This window comes from Bubalus kerabau, chromosome 1 (assembly GCF_029407905.1).
Source record: "Bubalus kerabau isolate K-KA32 ecotype Philippines breed swamp buffalo chromosome 1, PCC_UOA_SB_1v2, whole genome shotgun sequence".
In the NCBI taxonomy this organism is placed as follows: Eukaryota; Metazoa; Chordata; class Mammalia; order Artiodactyla; family Bovidae; genus Bubalus; species Bubalus kerabau.
The window spans coordinates 47,903,665-47,923,642 of record NC_073624.1 but is presented as its reverse complement, the minus strand read 5'-3'; the positions used below and the strand labels follow the sequence as shown (position 1 = coordinate 47,923,642).

General features: G+C 46.7%; 1 protein-coding gene and 1 pseudogene across 1 annotated transcript; one reads left to right on the top strand and one right to left on the bottom strand.

Annotated features, from left to right (window-relative positions):
• The first annotated feature begins 628 nt into the window (after nucleotides 1–628).
• Nucleotides 629–19,708, top strand: LOC129641476 (apolipoprotein L3-like). The gene is made up of 4 exons (XM_055566193.1): nucleotides 629–741; nucleotides 7,829–7,935; nucleotides 13,286–13,406; nucleotides 16,052–19,708. Exons 2-4 carry the CDS (start codon nucleotides 7,905–7,907, stop codon nucleotides 16,938–16,940), a joined length of 1,041 nt encoding a protein of 346 aa, XP_055422168.1. The 5' UTR covers nucleotides 629–741; nucleotides 7,829–7,904; the 3' UTR covers nucleotides 16,941–19,708.
• On the bottom strand, nucleotides 11,921–12,867 carry LOC129641210 (zeta-crystallin-like; annotated as a pseudogene).
• Nucleotides 19,709–19,978: the final 270 nt, after the last annotated feature.

Here is a 19,978-nt window from a genome sequence, read left to right as displayed (position 1 = left end):
CTGTCAGCAGGGCCAAGTCCAGAGGGACTTGATCAAAGGGTGAGGGTGAGTATGGACAGAGTGGCTGAGGGGTAGCCTTAGGCCACTTTCCCAGGTACCATGGGAGCATAGCAGGGGACAGTGGACTCTGTAGGGGAGGCCCTGGAGGGCTTCTCAGAGGAGGTGATGGGAGATTTTGGCTCTACAGGGTGAGTATGATTTTTCCAGATTTGTTACAGCAGGTGTCCCTGGCAGTTGGATCTGCATGAGCAAATTCTAGTAGCCACATGGGGGCATAGCCCTCTGCAGCAACAGTATGACCATGTGCTGGTGGAACAAAGGTGAATAAGGCAGGCAGGCTAACAACTGTGTGGGGATGGAGAGGAATGAGCGGGTGGGAAGATGGCCATGGGGTTGGGGAGTGGGTCGCCAAGGGACTCACAATGTGGTGTTGTCAGTTCTCCTTCAAGGAGCCGACTCAGGGAGGACTGTGTCAAGATGGTCATGAAATGTCAGGGCTGGGGTTGTTTTTCTAAGGGGTCAGCAGAAGGGTGAGAATAGTCCAGGGTGGGGCCAGGGTGGGCAGGGTGTTGTTAACTTGAGCAATCCAGAAAAGAATTTTTCACTTTCCCTTTTGATTCTCTGGGTATATCTGGGCCCTGAAAGTGTGTGGTCACTGCATAGATGCACAGAAGACGGCTGCATTTGCAGAGCTGAGAATAACTGGATCTTGTTCACACTCGGCCAGAGGAAGATTCCTGGGTAAGTAGTGGGGATAGGAGTCCTGCCATCTCCCCATTCTAAGGATGACTGTCTGAGAAAAGGATGACTGACACTACTTTACAGAAGGGAAATGGAAGCTTAGGGAGGTGAGGTCATGGCTCAAGGCACAGGTTATGCAGGGGCAGAGCCTGGATGTGGAGGCAGATGTGTCTGTGTTCAGCAAAACTTGCCTAAAATGAGATGGTGTAGAGAATAGATGATGTAGGTCTCACATCACAGTTTACTGGCAGAGGGTAATCTTCTGGAAAGTGCAGGATGCCCATAAATGGAAATGCTCAGAAATGTGATGACACTGTCTATCAGAAAGAACTTTTATCAAGACAGACAAGGAAAACAAATGGAAGCACTCCACGCAGGTAAAAGAGGTGTAGTGCTGTGTTTTCATGAAGCTGGTTGCTTCATGTCCCAGTAATGGGTCCCACACCTCGTATTCTAGCCAGGCTGTGCCAGGGAGGGTGGAGGGAGCCCTGGAACAGGGAGAGCAGCATAGAAGAGACAGGGCACCTGCCCAGTGCTGGGAGCTGCAGAAACTACACAAATAGACCCACAGCCAGGAAAGTGCAAGATTCCAGGGGGGCCTGGACAGGAACTGGGGGAGACAGCAGGGGGAGGAGGCTTTGGAGTGGAAACTCTAATTACAGGTAACATTTCACCTGGTGAGGCAGGTGGGGTCTGTGTCTTGGCCATGCAGTTGGGCGGGGACAGACTTCCCGACAGTCCTCCCTTTTCCCAGAAACAGCCTTTCCAGGAAGCGACCTGGAGGCTAACAGAGGAAGACACTCGCAATAGAAATCCAGCAGAAGGGAGCACCATCCAACATTCACACCCAGCTGAGGCCCAAGGCAAGGGTCAGGACCAGGACAAGAATGGGAAGGAAGGACAGAAGGATAAGTCAAGGGTCATGATGCATTTACAATTCTTTGGCATCATCCAGGAGCTGGCCCTTCTGCTGGAGCCCTCTTCTTTCTGGCTTGAATTTTCCTTCTCATGTTTCATGATTTCAATTGGCTGGCTCCTTGGGTTCTGCAGCTTCGAGGCAGAGAAGGAGGCTGGGGAGCAGCCAGCTCTCCTGTCCCACCTGCTTGGAGGCAGGTCTGCCTGTGTGAATACTCTCCCATCCACAAAGTCAGTGCCTCTAGCCTCTGCCACCAGGCACACTCGCTAGTGGACAAGCTGATGGTTACTCTTCCTGAGGGACAACCCCAGGCATCACAGACAGGAAGTGATAGAAAGATTTTAGGATGGAGCTTAGGGGAGGGGATTTGGGGGAGGCTCTAACGACATGGGGCAACTCTAGGTTAGGTGCTGCCAAGAACTGGGGTCAGTTCTACCAGTGTGAGTCTCAGTAACTCCATCTGTGGAGTTGGGGACCAGAGTGAGGATAAAGGTGCAATTGGTAAGAAGGAGCAGTCTTGCTTTTCAACCAAGGGAGGGGGTGTTTTCTTGGTGGGGACACAGTGATGTGTGTTTGCTGTCTCCTTCGCTCCTGCTCTCAGGGTGACCCTGTGTGAGGTTGGAGTTCTGTGAGAGCCTTTACATCCAAGAGGAAAAGAACATCACCCTGTTGTGATACCAGGCCAGCTTTGGGATGTCAGGGCTTCTTTCTTTCTCAATCCTTTATAAACATTCGTGTAAATAAACAGAAAGGAATATCCCCACTGACTTCAAGACTGCTCTTCTTATTAAATTTATTTCATAACAAAATATTTCCTATTATACTTACTCTTCTTTACACCGTGAAAAGAAAGGAAAGATACCAGCTCAGTCCTGTCCAACTCTTTGTAGCCCCATGAACTGTAGCCCACCAGGCTCCTCTCCATGGGGTTTCCTAGGCAAGAATACTTGAGTGGGTTGCCATTTCCTTCTCCAGGGGATCTTCCTGACTCGGGGACTGAACCCACATCTCTTGCGTTTTTCATCTCCTGCATTACCACTAGTGCAGTTTTTAAACTTTATGTCTCCCTTTTAGGCCACACTTTATCTAAAGTCCTCTCATTTGATTATTATTATGAACTCATGGCCTTTCACAGACTCAACAAAGTCCAGTGAAATATATTTATAGTAACATTACCTTTTATTATTGTTGTTGTTATATGTGGGTGCCCCTTCTGACCACTTCTCTGAACATCTTCAAGAGCATCCTTGCCTTTGCAGGAGCAGAGATGCTGGCCTGTGAATGCCTCCCCTGCAAGTTATCTTGCATCCTTTGAGTGGACAGAAGCCCATGGGTATACATGTGGGTGGGCTACTGGGTACATTGGGTGTCCAGATGCTGCTGGACAATATCTGTTTAAGGTCAGAGTTCACTCTCATTATTCTGGTTTAACCCTGTCTTCATGCCTACTTTTCTAGAGAACTTGGTTTCATCAACACGAACATGCCTCCTACACTGACATCTGTCACAGCAAGAGTCACATTTATTTCTTGTTGGCACATAATTCAACTGCTTCCGTCATCTTTAAGGTGGTGGCGCTAGAAACCACCCCGTTCTTGTGGGTTACTGAATACTATAAAGTGACTTTTGTTGTCTTAGGGCTTCCCTGGTAGCTCAGACAGGAAAGCGTCTGCCTGTAATGTGGGAGACCTGGGTTCAATCCCTGGGTTGGGAAGATCCCCTGCAGAAGGAAATGGCAACCCAGTCCAGTACTCTTGCCTGAAAAATTCCATGGATGGAGGAACCTGGTAGGTTACAGTCCATGGCATCCCAGAGAGTCGGACACGACTGAGCAACTTCACCAGTAGCTGTCTTAGAGTTAAAACAGTCAAAAATCCTAAGTGCATATGGTTAAAAAAAATCAATTTGTACAGAGGGTTCTACTCATTCCTTCCCAAGGAAAAGCTATTTCTTTCAGTTCAGTTTGGTTGCTCAGTCATGTCCAAGTCTTTGCGACCCCATGGACTGCAGCACTCCAGGTCTCACTGTCCATCACCAACTCCCAGAGTTTACTCAAACTCACGTCCATTGAGTTGGTAATGCCATCCAACCATCTCCTCCTCTGTCGTCCCCTTCTCCTCCTGCCCTCAATCTTTCCCAGCATCAGGGTCTTTTCAAATGAGTCAGCTCTTCATATCAGGTGTTCAAAGTACTGGAGTTTCAGCTTCAACATCAGTCCTTCCAATGAATATTCAGGATTGACTTCCTTTAGGATGGGCTGATTGGATCTCCTTGCAGTCCAAGGGACTCTCAAGAGTCTTCTCCAACACCACAGTTCAAAAGCATCAATTCTTCAGTGCTCAGCTTTCTTTATAGTCCAACTCTCACATCCCTACATGACTACTGGAAAAACAATACCTTTGCCTAGACGGACCTTTGTTAGCAATGTCTCTGCTTTTAAATATGCTGTCTAGGTTGGTCATAACTTTTCTTCCAAGGAGCAAGTTTCTTTTAATTTCATGTCTGCAGTCACCATCTACAGTGATTTTGGAGCCCCCCAAAATAAAGTCTGTCACTGTTTCCATTGCTTGCCCATCTATTTGCCATGAAGTGATGAGACCAGATGCCATGATCTTAGTTTTCTGAATGTTGAATTTTAAGCCAACTTTTTCACTCTCCTCTTTCACTTTCATCAAGAGACTCTTGAGTTCTTCTTTGCTTTCTGCCCTAAGGGTGGTGTCATCTGCATACCTGAGGTTATTTATATTTCTCCCGGCAATCTTGATTCCTGCTTGTGTTTCATCCAGCCTAGCCTTTCTCCTGATGTACTCGGCATATATGTTAAATAAGTAGGGTGACAATATATATCCTTGACACACTCTTTTTCTGATTTGGAACCAGTCTGTTGTTCCATATCCAGTTCTAACTGTTGCTTCCTGACTTGCATATAAATTTCTCAGGAGGCAGGTCAGGTGGTCTGGTATTCCCATCTTTTAAGAATTTTCCAGTTTGTTGTGACCCACACAGTCAAAGGCTTTGGCATAGTGAATAAAGCAGAAGTAGATGCTTTTCTGGAACTCTCTTGCTTTTTCAATGATTCAATGGATGTTGGCAATTTGATCTCTGGTTCCTCTGCCTTTTCTAAATCCAGCTATTTTTTAGATAGTTAATCAATGACTTTAAATTATATTTGGAGAAGGAAATGGCAACACACTCCAGTATTCTTGCCTGGAGAATTCCATAGACAGAGGAGCCAGGTGGGCTACAGTCCAAGGGGTCACAGAGTCAGACACAGAGAGTGACTGACACACACAGAAATGATATTACTACATTGGGAGGTGGAATCGCGTGAGAATGTGCTCAGGAGACAGGAACCTGGACTTGGAGTCTGGCTCTAGCACTAGCTGTGTGCTTTGAGTAAATTACTTAGCCTCTCTGAGCTTCAGTTTCCTTTCTTATAGGATTATTGTGAGAACTAAAAGGAACTGAATTCATACCAAGCAACTGGGAAGGTGCCTGGTGCAAAGTGGGGTGTCATCAACCACAATAGCTAATCAGTATTGGGTATTGCATTTTTCATTTTCTTGATTTAAAAATTTGTACATTATTTATTTATTTATTACTAGGAAAAATAAGGATTTAATTTATTTTTATACTTTTCTTATACCCTTCCCCATCTTCTGCTTATACAATTATTGCTCTAGTTTTATATCCTCTATTAGGAAGCTTTGTATTTGTAAACATTTTATTTATGTATTTATTTGTTATACTCTCAACTGGAGCTACTATTTCTTTACTCCTAGCTTTGTAAACAACTCTTCCCTTCAGAGCTTCAGCTCCTAAGTTCTAGAAATGTATTTTAATTTTTATATTGATTAACTGAATTGTTAAATATTATATATATCAACAATACTTCAGTTTTAAACAGCATCCAAAATAATCAAAATGGGAAAACCAGGACTTGGACATACATTAATTTACCTTAGATTTTTAAAAAAATCAAACAAGAGAGTTTACATGTTTGTGACATTTTAATACATTCTTTTAGAGCTAACTTGTACCAAATAGCCGCACGTGCTTCTGGGCAGAACTTTAGTTTTTCCTGATGTTTCTAATTGGCTTCCTTTTCACCCCTTGCACTGTTTATCTTTAACATTTCCTCCATTTCTTTCCAACTGTGCCTCATGTGATACCGAGTCCCCTGTCCCCACAGACTCTGGAGTTCTTATCCCATTCTGGACTGGTTTCTATCTAGGTCTGCTGTGCGCCCAGCTGGGATCCTTGGATTCCCTTCCACGGGGTTGATGTTCCTGATTCCTGGATCCCACGTCTATCTCTCTCGTGGGTATCCTTTATCTTCTTCCATAATTAAACAAACACATAATCTAATTTTTTTCTGCATCTCATTCTCAAGTAACTTTCTAAAAGTCTGGTGAAGGGTGAAGGCTGCTGTGAATATGGGATGGGATGTGGGGTTGGGGGGCTTGTCCCCTGCTCTCCCCTCGGCCTCCCTTTCATCTTGCTCCCTCTGGGGCTCTGCCCAGCAGACCGTTCTTCTCTCCTGTGAACACGCTCCCTGTTTCTCTCCCTCTACTGCACTCCTCTTATTCATCAATCACTTCTCCGTCCAGTGAGTCTTCAGACATTTGTTGAACACTCTGGTTTCCTGTTGCTCCCATGCTTGTTTTTATTAGCAGCAGAGGGAGGAGAGGGAGGCTATGGTGAGTGGGGTGAGCCCAGTGAGTGGGGTGGAATCCAGTCTACCAGGGGCAAGACTTCTGACCTGGGCCAAATCATATAACTTCTGTACTTCAGCTTCCTTATCTGTAGATGTGGATACAATGTACACATATCAAATGTTAATGGAATAGCATACAAATTATCATATGTAAAGTTTCAGAGCCAATACCAATGCAGAGCGATGACCACAAACACAAGTCACTCTTATCAGTAGCTGTTATTATACCTGTAAGTACCTTTACTATCATTTCAGTCAGGTCTCAGGAGGAGTAGTTGACAAAGGCTCTTTTGCTTTCTTAAAACAGTAGCTAAATGTCATCAACATCTGCTTTCTTTCCTCTTCTCCCATGACAAGATAATCACATGCAGAACCAGAGTAAATTTTTTATATATAAAGACCTGAAGATTTTTTTTTTTTTAAAGACCACTGAGAATGGGAAAGTCTGAAAGGATGGACACCCTCATATATTACGAGGGTGAACATAAATTATGACAGTTTGTTTGGATAACAGTGTGGCTCTAGGTATGAAAATTTTTTAGGTATTGATGCCTTGTGATTTAGTAATTCTACTTCTAGAAATAGCTTAAGGAAACAGTCTCAAATGTGAGTGAAGTTTAATACAAGGAGAATGTTCTTTATTATTTACATATGATATTAGAACCAACCTAAAGTCCAGTAGTCAGGGAAGGACAGCAGAGAGGACCGGGCACCGTTCGGGGTCCTCAGCCACGCAGGGGAGGGACACAGGAAGTGTGGTGGGGCTGGCGGGACTCTAGGCCCTTGTGAGATAAAGGCTCTTGCAGAAGCAAGGAAGACGTGGGCTGTCAGAGTTGCACCACCAAGAACTTTGTCAAGGCTGACTCGAGCCTGGGGGGCAAGACATCGTTTTAGAATGAGAAGAGTCACTTACCAATAAACATATATCCACAAGTAATTATTTTCATATATTAAATGGAGTAGAGCATAGTCATCACAAACCTGGGATCTGGATCAGAAAGTCCAGGCTCTGGCACCAGTGTGAAAAACTGGGCTGACCTAAAGTTAGATTAGTTTCAGGAGCCTGCACGTCATAGACACTGGGTCAACATCACCTATTACCAGTTAGTAACAGAGTTGCTCCAACCTCATGTAATTTCCAGAGTATTCCTTCCTATCTATTTGTCCATCTCTGGCTTTATTACTTCTATAACTTCACAGATGGCTGTCTCCTCTGTCATTATCTTCTCCTTGTACCCCAACAGGACTATGATTTGGAGGAAGTTGGAGGAAGGTGAGTAACTTTCCTTAACTAGTGACCTGCAGAGCCCAGGAGACAGAGAACCACGCTGGGTTAAGTCCCCGGTGGCACTGGTAGCTGTCCCAGGAGAACCCACCCGAGGCCTTAACCCTCGCTGCTCCCTCAGCCACAGCTCACTTGTGATCGAGCCCATGTTCTGTTTTCTCTCCCCAAGGAGAGGTCACACCTCCTTCCAGCCTGACAGGAACAAGGAGCTGAAGGGAGACATCTGAGACCCTGCTGCTGCCACCATGAGCTCAGAAAACCTCGGAGACCGCTCAGGTAGGCAGCTGCCTCTTTTCTGGCCAGTTCCTACATGTGACCCAGAATTGAGGGTGGTTCCTCCAGGCAGAGTTAACCTACAGAGGAATCAAGAACCAAGAAGAGGATGGATAAGCATCCTGGAGCCCCTCAGGGGGGCCACGTGGAGTTCCCCCAACAGGAGTGTGTCCACAGAGCCTCTTTCCCAGCCCTCTCCTTGGGGAGCCGCTTGCTAGGTGCTCACTTCCTCTCCCACTGCCCTCTAGCAAGTGACTCAGAAGTGAGGCCAGGACAGCCCATGGGGAGGGGGACAGCAGAGAGAGTCCGCAAAGCCATATGGGGCAGCAAGAGGAGGTCCCCCAGCATCCCTGGAACTCCTCCTGTCCTCTCCCTTGGTCTGAGCCGCCTCCTGCTCCCAGACCCTGGGGCATCACCACAAACACCATTCCTTCAGCTCTCACCCTGCCGCTTCCCCAGCCGCTCTGCAAGAGTCAGCGGACAGTGAACTGAACCCCAGTCTCCCTTTGCCACCTCCCACCTGGAGGGGAGGGGTGACGGGGTTGTTCACAGGGTCACACCTGGCTCCACCCCTCCTCGAGCTGGTTGATCCCCTCCCCTGCCCATTCTGAGCGTCTCTGATTAGGATCCTTTCACATAGTAGTTACTCAATGGTAGATGGTCCTGAACCCTTTTTAAATCAGGTAACACATAAGTTCCATGTGAACAACGCTGTGCTTCTACTTCTGCACATGCTGCAGCGTGCTGCTGTGGTCTGTGCTTAGTTGCTCAATCGTTGTTGACTCTTTGCGACCCCCATGGACTGCAGCCCACCAGGCCCCTCTGTCCATGGGATTCTCCTGGGAAGAATATTGGAGTGGGTTGCCATGCTCTCCTCCAGCTGCAGCGTAGTCACCACCAAAATTTAGTTGGAAAAATCCCTGTGTGGCGGAATGAAGAATCACAGGAGTTTAAATTAAGGAGGATTCAAAGTCATGTCCAAGAAGTGTCTGACACTTGACCTTGGGTTCCACCTCTGAGCTTTCTGCTCACTGGCCTCGGGTTGTCCCTTCTCCTGTCTGAGTCTCACTTTCTTCTTCTGTGAAATAAGAATAATGCCTCCGTGTGTTCATGTACCAGGAAACACATCTTACCTCGTGTCCAGCCCCTCCCATATATATATATCCTAATTGCCTGTGTCTTACCTGCAGTTCCGTAACCTCTAGACCCCTGAAATCACACAGGGATCTTGGTCACTCATTTGAGCAGTGATCTTGCCCTGTACTGATCTGAGGTTAATTATTTTCACTACATTCTCTATCCCATTTAATGTGAATATTCTTTTGTTTCACTGCTAAAACATGCAAGCATTCATTTACTGGGTGCTCCAGTCTCTGCTAGAAGTAGTAACTCACAAAACACACGTGCCCTGTACTCTTTCTCTCTGTGTGAGTGCATGTGCTCATTTGTTCAGTCGTGTTCAATTCTTTGCAACCTCATGGACTGTAGCCCACCAGGCTCCTCTGTCCTTGAGATTTTCCAGGCAAGAATACTGGGAGTGGGTTGCCATCTCCTATTCCAGGTGATCTTCCCAACCCAGGGATCGAACCCACGACTCCTGTGTCGCCTGCATTGGCAGGCGAATTCTTTACCACTGTACCACCTCGGAAACCCTCGTTCTCTTTCTAAAAATTAAAATTGTAGATTCCTGAAGACATCTAAATCCCAGGATTAGATAATGACTCTGGAGGGTTGGAAGTCCAAGATCATCAAGGTAGAGGTGGTTTCTGGTGAGGCCTCTCCGCCTGCTTGCATCCTAGCTGCCCTCTAACTGTGTCTTCACATGGCCACTCCTCCGGAGGAGGGGGCAGGAAGAGAGAGAATCTGGTGTCTTCTTTTCTAATATAGACACAATCTTAATGGATTAGGGCCTCACATGACTTCATTTTACCTCAATTGCCTCTTTAAAGGCCCAGTCTTCAAATACAGCCACTGGGGGTTAAAGCTTCAGCATGTGAATTGGAGGCTGAGGGTGGGAAAAGCAGTTCCGTCCATAACCCCCGGTGGCTCTACAACAGTGCCCAGGTGATCACTACTCAGGAAGATGAATTTTAACAATTTATACTACAGAGCATTTTTAAAAATTTTGCTCTAGAATTTGTTGCAGTTATCATATTATGATAAAAAAGCAGATCATTCTTAAGGCATAAACTTTGTTTATTAATTTAAATAAAAATATATGATCTCTGTCACACATAGATACAATTCTGAAAGATTACTTCCATGAGCTGTGAGCAAATCTGGTATCCTTGGCCTCAAAGAAGACTTCAATCTGGAGCCAGAGGCAAGGCTGGATCACTCAGAGCTATTTTTGTAGTAGAGTTTTATTAAAGTGTAAATGGGGTAGAGAAAGCTTCTAACATAGACTTCAGAAGGGGACAGAAAGAGTGCCCCCTTGCTAGTTTTTAGCAAGGCATTATATACCTGATAGCAAGCTGCTAATCAGATAAAAGAATGCCTCAGACAGAGAGTGTTGTACCAGGCTCATCTCTCACAACATGCATTTTGAGATAGAATGGCACAAGGGGACTCACCTCTGGCCATAAAACAATTGACATGAATCTTGAAGAAAGGCAGATTTCCAAGCAAATGAATAGTTTCATTAACACAGCTTAAGAAAAACATTTCCATGAGAAATACACATTGGTTAGCTCAAGGTTTGAGAAAAAGTTAAGTTCAGGGGGCACCAGGTGTCATCATGGCAACACAGGATCACAAGGAGCATTTTAATCTCATGTAGATAAGGGGGAAAAAATGTCTGCCACTAGCAGTTTATTTGCTTCTGCCACTTGGGGACCCCTGTCCTTCCTCCCTGACTGTAATCCTTTATTTCTCCCCTTTTCATTTAGGAGAATATGGCAACTAGGGAAAAGGGCTGGCAATTCTGTTCAGACTGCGTCGAGCTGGCCAGGGACACAGACCCTAAATTGTTGAGGCAGCATGTTCTGCTTACCCGCATATGGATGATCTTTGATCCAGGGGGCCCCAAGTAATAGTTGGAGAAGGCTGTGGCACTTGGAGGAGCTTGAACAACCATTTGTAACTTAAAAGCCTTCACGCGGCTAGTTGAACAAGTTGAACCAATCAATGCATATATATTTGGAAACCATGCACCTGATGTGCTAAGTCACTTCATCATGTGCGACTCTTTGCAGCCCTATGTACTGTATGTAGCCCGCCAGGCCCCTCTGTCCATGGGATTCTCCAGGCATGAATACTGCAGTGGGTTGCCATGCCCTTCTCCAGGGGATCTTCCTGACCCAGGGATCAAACCCACATCTCCTACATCTCCTGCACTGGCAGGCAGATTCTGTACCACCAGCGCCTCCTGGGAAGCCCAACTCTGCACCTGGTATCATATTATCCCAGAGATAAGGCTCATGTCCTCAGAGAGCACATGGATCATTGGTAGTCAATGATTAATCCAGCAAAAAGCATAAAATACTGGGAAATATTGGGAAATTAACAGATTTCTCTGGACATGGTTTATCTTGCCCTTCTGAGAGACCTGTAGATCTAGATGAGATTAGTTTAGAAGAGGGGTCTCATTGAGTTCAGAGAATCGTCAGAGTCCAGTACAGTTCTGGGCAAATCAGAGACTCAAGAACCTTTGTAAAGAGAACTAGGCTTGGGAATCAAGCAGTCCTATTTTGAATTAGCATGTTTTAGTCAAAGGTATGGAATTAATGATAAGCATCTGTTAGGGATTTCTATAATGTCCTCCAATGCCAAGTGACCACTAACATCCTATTTCCCACTATTCCTTGATGAGAGGCAGAAGGCATAAAGAATATTCCCAGCTGTAAAATAAACTGCACTCCAATGCCTATGAATCCTAAGATAAATATTTTTTTAAATAGAAGAAACTCACTGAATCAAACGATTGCTAAGCAGAGCAAATGCAGTGTACATAAAACTAAGGTAGGAAACCTTTTAATTACACAGGAAATCAATGGAAGGATGAATGATTTAAGAGAAGAATCATTTTTCCTGTGGCCCCACTGCTGTGAATGATATCTTCATGAGCCTGGGCCACCTTCTGTAGTGAATACTGGGGACATATTACTGGTCTCAACTAACCAATTCATTCCGGCTTGAAGAGCTGCTGCAAACTGCTGGAATTCCTCCTTGGAGGATGAAGCGAGAGCTACTCCTCTTATGCTATATTCCTTTGTCACGGATCCTGTGGGTTTATTTCAATAGGACCTCTGTGGCCAACAACTATTACTCGTCCTCCATGTGACAAAAAATTTAAATCTTCACTAAGTTTGACATTAGCAAACATTTCAATAATCATATCAACTCTTTTTTCACCAACAGATTTCTTAGTTTTATCAATATTATTAGCTTCTTTTTGATTAAACACTTCGTGGGCTTCATTTTGCAAAGCAATCTTTTGTCCTTCCTCAGTAGTAGCTGTGCCCAAAATCTTTAAGCCAGAAGCTCTAACCATTTGGCATGCTGCTCTTCCAGCTCCTCCACCTGCCCCAGAACACTTTCTCCAGCTTTCACACGGACACTGGGGAGCAGACTTGATAAGCATTAAAACAAGAGATGCTGATGGCAGCTTCTTGTTTAAAGTCCAGTTTTTTGGGGAAGTGTGTAAACAATGTGATGGGCTTCCAGAGCAAACTCGGTGTAGCCCCCCGAGACCGTCCTGGTAGTGAATATCACCTTTCTTGAAAGCAGATACAGTCTCTCCAGCAGCTTCTACTATCCCAGCCACATCTCAGCTAGGAGTATAAGGTAGAAGTGGTTTTATACTGTGAGTGCCAGAGCAGATGTATGTGTCCACTGGGTTTACACCACATGCTTGGACTTTGTTGGAACCTGGTGGTCTTTCAGAATTGGTACAGCAACATCCAACTGGAGTATCCGCACTTTGGGTCCACCAAATTAAAAAACTCAAATAGTTCTCTTCAACTTCTGTCGCCATGGTGATCTAGATACCTGTTCTAGAGTGGATTGTCAAAATCTGTGAGCCCTCCCCCAGGTTACACAGGGTTAAAAAAAAAAATCTACCCAGTACCATTTATGATCCACCACAAAATCTGCGCTTTCCCAGTGACTCAGACAGTAAAGAATCTGCCAGCAATGTGGGAGATCTGGATTTTATCCCTAGGTTGGGAAAATCCCCTGGAGGAGGGAATGGCTGCTCATTCCGGTATTCTTGCTTGAAGAACCCCATGAACAGAGGAGCCTGGTGGGCTACAGCCCACGGGGTCACAAAGAGTCAAATAGGACTGAGCAACTAACACTTTCCCTTTTTCTCTTCACAAATTCTTCTAACCTCATTCTCTTTCCTTTCATTTAGATATTGAGATCTTTTTTGAGGATGTTGCTGAGTGTCTCTGGGACATACTGAGCAGAGAGGAACTGCTTCTCCTGCTGACTGAATTCCTGAAGAAAATTGAGGCTAATGCTGGTTTGTCCAGGTAACCTGTACAGGTGTATTGGTGTGTCAGGAAGGTCACCCATACCCCGCAGCACCAGACTAGATTTTTGCTAGCAGGCACACCTCCTCCAAGAAGGACCCTATGGTGGGGGTTGAGGATGTTCCTTCTCAATATCTCATGAGAAATGTTTCCTCCATGTCATTTGCTGGCAGTGAACAACCTCAGGTTGAGAAAAGATGAAACCTGCAAGGAAGGGGCAGGTTATGTGACCTTGGACAAATCACTGAGCTATTCTCTGCCTTAGCTTCATCATCTGTTCAGTTTTATTGTGAGGATACTGAGATCATGCATGCAACGATCTTCCCGTAATGACTGATACAGAGTAGGTTCTCAATCAATATTAACATTTAAAAAGCTTGTTGGGAAGAATTTTCTTTCTGGTGATGAGAACCCAGCAGAATTTCCTTTGGGGCAAGTCAGAAAATCCTGAAGCCTTCATTTGTATTACTCGGGCTTCTACCTAGATAAAGCCTTTCTAGTCCCCATCTTAGGAACTGTACCAACCCTGCAGGATCCTGCTGGCCCATAAAGCAGAGAGGCTGGAGAGGAACTGGGTGGAGCTGATGGGATCCTGGATCTAGCCCTGCCCAGCTCCTGGGTTCTGGGCTTAATGTGTCAGAGTTTCAGATTTGCGTGTGTCCAGTGGGAATAGTAATTCAATCTGATGGACTATGGTGATGGCCTCAGAGTGAACTACAGTGTCAGAGGTGGGGAACCAAGTGCAATCATCTCATCCAAAAGCCCAGGGAGGCCTGGACCAGCGTCAGACCCCAGGTCAGGGTGGAGCAGAAGGTCCAGGTTGGAGGACTAGTAGGCAGGCTTGGGCAGCAGGACCAGGACTAGAGTGAGGAGAGTGGGCCCTGAGGACACAGAACTGAAGGGGCTGTGACCCTGGCAGAGGTCCCATGAGTGGGAGGGGGGACATTTCTTCCCTCCCTGACGGGATCCCCTCATGCTGGGCTAGAGGGCCCTGGGTGACCGTGTCTGTACACCTTGCCTGGGACCTGGGTTCTCACTGCATCTGGGATACTCTTCTAATTTACGTGGAGCCACCCTGACAGTGGAAGGCCTTGTGGCTCAGTGAGCCCTCCAGGGTCACAGTGAGTGGCTGCAATTGTGTGTCATTTGGGGAATTCTGAGGAGCCTCACTCATCCCCACCGAAGAGGAAAACACTTCCTCCACCAGCTGTGCAAGTGCTGGTCTCTTCCAGCTCAGCCATTCAGATGGGTGTTTGTTTCCTCAAGTCTCTTGAACCTTTAGAGGATCCACAAAGTTCCACATGACCTTGGGGAGCAGGATCATGAAGCTGTCACAAATTAACGTGTGACACCCGAGAGGTCAGGGGTGCTAAGTGCTGGGTCAGGAGTCAGTGAGGTGGGCTGGAGAGTCCAAGAGGAGCCAGCAACACATCTCCTGATCTTCAGGCAGCTGGGGAAGTGGATGGACTCAGGGACCTGCTTCTGGGAAGGCCAAGGACACAAACCTTAGATGACAGCAGATAGCAGACTAAAGGACTGTGAAGGTGCCTTCTAGTTCTGACTTTGGTTTTTTTTTTTTTTCCTACAAATTCTAAGTCACAGAGACAGCCAATCTGCAAAGGATGAGGGCACATGCTCAGGACTATGCTTTCATTTGAACAAATGGCAAATTTAGGGGATCCCCCAAACCACCCTCAGGTTTGAGAATTCCCTATAGTAGCAGACAGGACTCACTGAGAGCCATCCTGATCCCAGTGTATTACTGGAAGCCTGTGGGTTTCCATCAGTCACAGGGCAGAGTCTGGGCGGATTTCACACCTGAAGCTTCGATTGTCCCCATGATGCGTTACTGTTCTGGAACTTGGTGTGTGGCAGGGCACACGGAACACTGCCTGCAAGGGACACTCACCCATTAAAAAAAAATTATCCTGACTTGTGGTCTCCAGCCCCTCCCTGAGATCAGACTAATGTCCTAGAGTCCAGCTCCTCCAGAGGCCCCATCACATGTCTCCTTGTCAGACTGAACAGTGGCCAAAAGGCCCAGGCAGACAAGGACACTCGTATCAGCCAGAATATTCTAGGGGCTTAGGGACCACTTCCCAGTAGCCAAGGGCAAAGATCAGGTTGACCCCTCACTACACACCGAGGCCCTTGAATGCAGGCTTTCTGCTCTAATCCCACTTCTCTTTGTTTCTCTGTGGAGTTCCCACTCACCAACTCTTTCGAAGTGCTGGTGTTGCCCTGCCTCCGAGACATCTCTACCAAATGCGTTTTTTTTTTTTGGCTGAGCTGCATGGCTTGTGGGATCCTTGGCCCCTGACCAGGGACTGAGTCATGCCCGAGGCAGTGGGAGTGCAGAGTCATAACCTCTGGACCACCAGGGAATTCCATCCAATATCTCTCTTAAGTTATGAGTATCCTAAGGTGACTTTTTTTTTATCTGTTAGAGGATTGAAGAAGTATATGGAGCATCTACAAGGTATAAAACCTGTGTATAATGTTGAAAGAGGAAATTTTACTTTTGTAAATTTCTTTTCTAATTGATTTATAGTACTATCTGTGTATTTATGCAGAATACACATTTTTGAACCTATTTTACAGACAAGCGAACTGCCTTTCTAACCACTTGACCTTCATTGTTACAGGGAAGACATGAATGCACTACATGAATATCTGAATGAACTGAAAAGAGACTTGGCTGGGAAGGAGCAAGAAACGCTTCCAAAAGAGCAGCTGGATAGGAAGAGGTTTCTGAAGAAGTTTCCTCAGGTGACACAGCAGCTGGTGGAGCTCAAAAGCAAGCTCCAGGAGCTTGCAGACAATGTCGAAAAAGTCCACAGGAACTGTACCATCTCCAATGTGGTGACCCACAGCACTGGCACTTTATCTGGCGCCCTGACCATCCTTGGCCTGGTTCTGGCACCCGTGACAGCGGGGGCCAGTGTGGCACTCTCAGCCACTGGGATAGGGCTGGGAGCAGCGGCTGCTGTGACCGCTGTGTCCACCAGCATCGTGGAACATGTAAGTAGGTCATCAGCAGAAAACAAAGCCAGTCAATTGATGTCAATTGGCATCAAGAAATGGAAGGTGCTCCTAGAGGTACTCAAGAGTAACCCCCAAATTGTTGACACAACAGAGAAATTGGTAAAAACCGAGAAACACCTTGAAATAAATATACATGCCATGGAGACAGGTGAAGCCAACCCTGACTCTGCAGTCAATTCAAACATCTACCTGAGCCCTGGGAGAATAGCAGCCCCAGCCATCCAGCAGGTAGAGGCAGGTTTCAAAGGCATGGCTGTGGCAGTTACCAAAGGAGCCCGAATCGCGGGGACGGCCACTGCAGGGCTCTTCCTCCTGATGGATGTGGGCTTCCTGGTGAAGGAGTCAATGCACCTGCACGATGGTGCAAAGGCAGCATCAGCTGAAAACCTGCGGCAGCGGGCCAGGGAGCTGGAGAGGAAGCTGGAGGAGCTCACCCAGATCTATGAGAGTCTGCAGGGGGACCCAACTCCACCACCCCCAGAGCAGTGAGGGTCCAGGGACACATTCAGGGTCAAGGTCAGAGGCACATTGTGAGGGAAAAAAGGAGACTGAGACAAAATTCTTGGAGCTGAGGGTTAGGAAACTGGTGTTTCTGCAGCTGAGCACAGGAGGGGAGGGGTGAATGCAGGTGATAGATGGGGGAGAGAGGAGGAGCCTGGATTAAGGGAGGAAGGGGGACTAGAGAATGGGTGGGGGCCAAGGGAGAAACCTCGTAATTTTTTCACCCTATGAACTTTCTATTTGTATTGAGGAATAGTCGATTAACAGTGCTGTGATAGTTTCAGGTGAACAGTGAAGGGACTCAGCCATACACATACATGTATCCATTCTCCCCCTAACTCCCTTCCCATCAGAAACCACTTACTTTGAACTAAAGACGACACTGGGTGCAGAATACAGGGAGAGGCAGGGAAACTAGCAACGAGACACAGAAAGACAAAAGGGCTGAAAATGGGGGATAGTCAGAGAGGCAGGATCACTGGGATCCAGGGGAAGTAGCAGGGGCTGCTCTATCGCCCTTCCCGGGGTCTGTTGCCCCAGCAAGAAGAGTCTCCCCCTGGTGGTGGCCTCTAGCCCGACTTCTCCAACAACTCATCTTTGATCCCAGCATTTTATCTTAATTAGGCTGTGACTTCTTTTGTCTTCTTGTTTCTTTAATTGAAGTATAGTTGATTCACAATATTCTGTTAGTTCAGGTGAACATCGAAGTGATTCAATTATACATAATCTATGTATATATCTATATTCTTTTAAATTTTTTTCATTACAGATTATGATAAGATACTGACTATTATTCCCTGTGTTATACATAAAGTCCTTGTTTTTTAAATCTATTTTATGTATGGTAGTGTGCATCTGTTAATCCCACACTCCTAGTTTACCCCTGTCTCTCTTTAGTAACAACAAGTTATGTTTTCTATGACTATGAGTCTGTTTTGGTTTGTTCATAAGTTCATTTGGACTCTTTTCTTTTGGCCATGCCAAGCAGTTTGTGGGATCTCAGATGCCTGATGTGGGATAAACGTGGCCATAGCAGCAAAACCACCAAATGCTAACCACTAGAGCACCAGGGAACCACATAGACTATTTCTTAGATTCTCCATATAAGTGATATTATGTAACTGTCTTTTCTGCCAGACTTACTTCACTTAGCATGTTCACCTCTAGATCCATACATGTTGCTACAAAAGGCATTGTTTCATTCTTTTTATGGCTGAGTAATATTCCAGTTTGTAGGTACCACATTGTCTTTATCCCTTCATCTGTTGATGGACATTTAGGTTGCTTCCATGTCTTGCCTGTTGTAAATAGTGCTGCTATGAACATGGGGCGCATGTATCTTTTCGTATTGGAACTTTTTTTTCCCCAAATATATGCCCTGAAGTGGGATCGCTGGATCACCTGATAGCTTGATTTTTAGTTTTTAAGGAACTTCTTTACTGTTTTCCATAACAGCCACACCAATTTACATTCCAGGCAACAGTGTAGAAGGCTTGCCTTTTCTCCACTTCGTCTCCAGTATTGACTGTCTGTAGACTTTTACTTGATGGCCCTTGTGATTGGTAGGGGGTGATCTCTTATTGTAGTTTTGATTAGCATACACAGAGGATGAGATGGCTGGATGGCATCACTGACTCAATGGAGATGAGTTTGAGTGGACTCGGGAGTTGGTGATGGACAGGGAGGCCTGGCGTGCTGTGGTCCATGGGGTCGCGAAGAGTCGGACACGACTGAGCGCCTGAACTGAACTGAATGAATAATTAGCAGTGTTCAGCCTCTTTGCATGTGCTGGCTAGCCAGCTGTGTATCTTCCCTGAAGGATGGTCTGTGTGGAACTTCAGGCAGCGGCTTCTTGACAACAGTGGTGGTGGTGGTGGCGGCAGCGGTGACGACGACTCAGGGGACGGAGCATCTGACACGTATCCAGGCGCCCTTTGAGTTCAGGCTGCACCGAGACCAGTGACGTTCCCGTGAAATTCCCAGTGTTGTGTAGGAACAGAGATTGATTTGGGAAAAAGAGAAAGAAAGATGAAGCAGAAGGCATCAACAGGTCAAGGAACTATGCGGTGTGTCAAGGAGATCAACCAGCCTGGGGTCAACAGACAAGGCCTCTCTGACCCTCAGTTTCCTCCTCAGTTGGGGATGAAACAGAACAAGATATTCTAGGACCATCTGCTTCTGTCCACATTGTGTTCTACAGACTTTAGTTCAATAAATATGAACTGATTGACTGAGGCTTCCTTGCATTGATTGATGAGCTCAGCTGGGCTCCGGGTACCTGACCTCCTTCCCCATGAGCCCATCTCCCAGGGTCTCAGGAAGCATGTCCTCCATGGCTCCTCCTGCCTGCCCGCTGGGCTCCCATAAAGTTGCTTCCCTCAGACCCTGGAGCCCCGCAGACCCCATGGGACACCAGGGGGAGCCCATGTCGTCTGACTTGGGCTGAGCACGGGGATATTCCTACTCCAGCCCCAGGGACAAGGATGGACATGGGGCACCCGAGGGTGATTGAGAGCAGAGGACTTGTGTGCAGGTGTGAGGAGGGGGGTCAGCCGTAAACAGAGGGGCAGAGAGAGAGCACACGCCTCACCCAGGCTGCCTTCACGTTTCACCAGGACTTCTGTAGGAACCTCCAGAATGGTCTTCCTGTGTTTACCTTGGGGCACTGCTCTGCCTCACCTGTCTATTCGCCACATGGGGCTAGAATGACTCTTAAGAATATTGATCTTAGCTCTACCTGCTTCCTCTCCTCCACAGCTGCCTATGACTCTGAGCACAGACTCTCAAAGCCTCGCTGCAGCCTAGCCTGCTGGAGCCTGTGGACCTTCCTAGGGCAGAGCTGGATGCCAGGCTCACTCCATACCCAGGAGCTGGACTGAGTGGCTTGGGGAAGTGGGCAGGGAGGAGGGAAAGTCCATCCAAGGCCATGTTCTGACCTGGCCACCCATCTGGGATTGCACCTGCCTGGACCTTCTGAGGAGTCTTCATGGGATGCCTCAGGCTCCTCCTCTCCAGGGAGGAGAGGG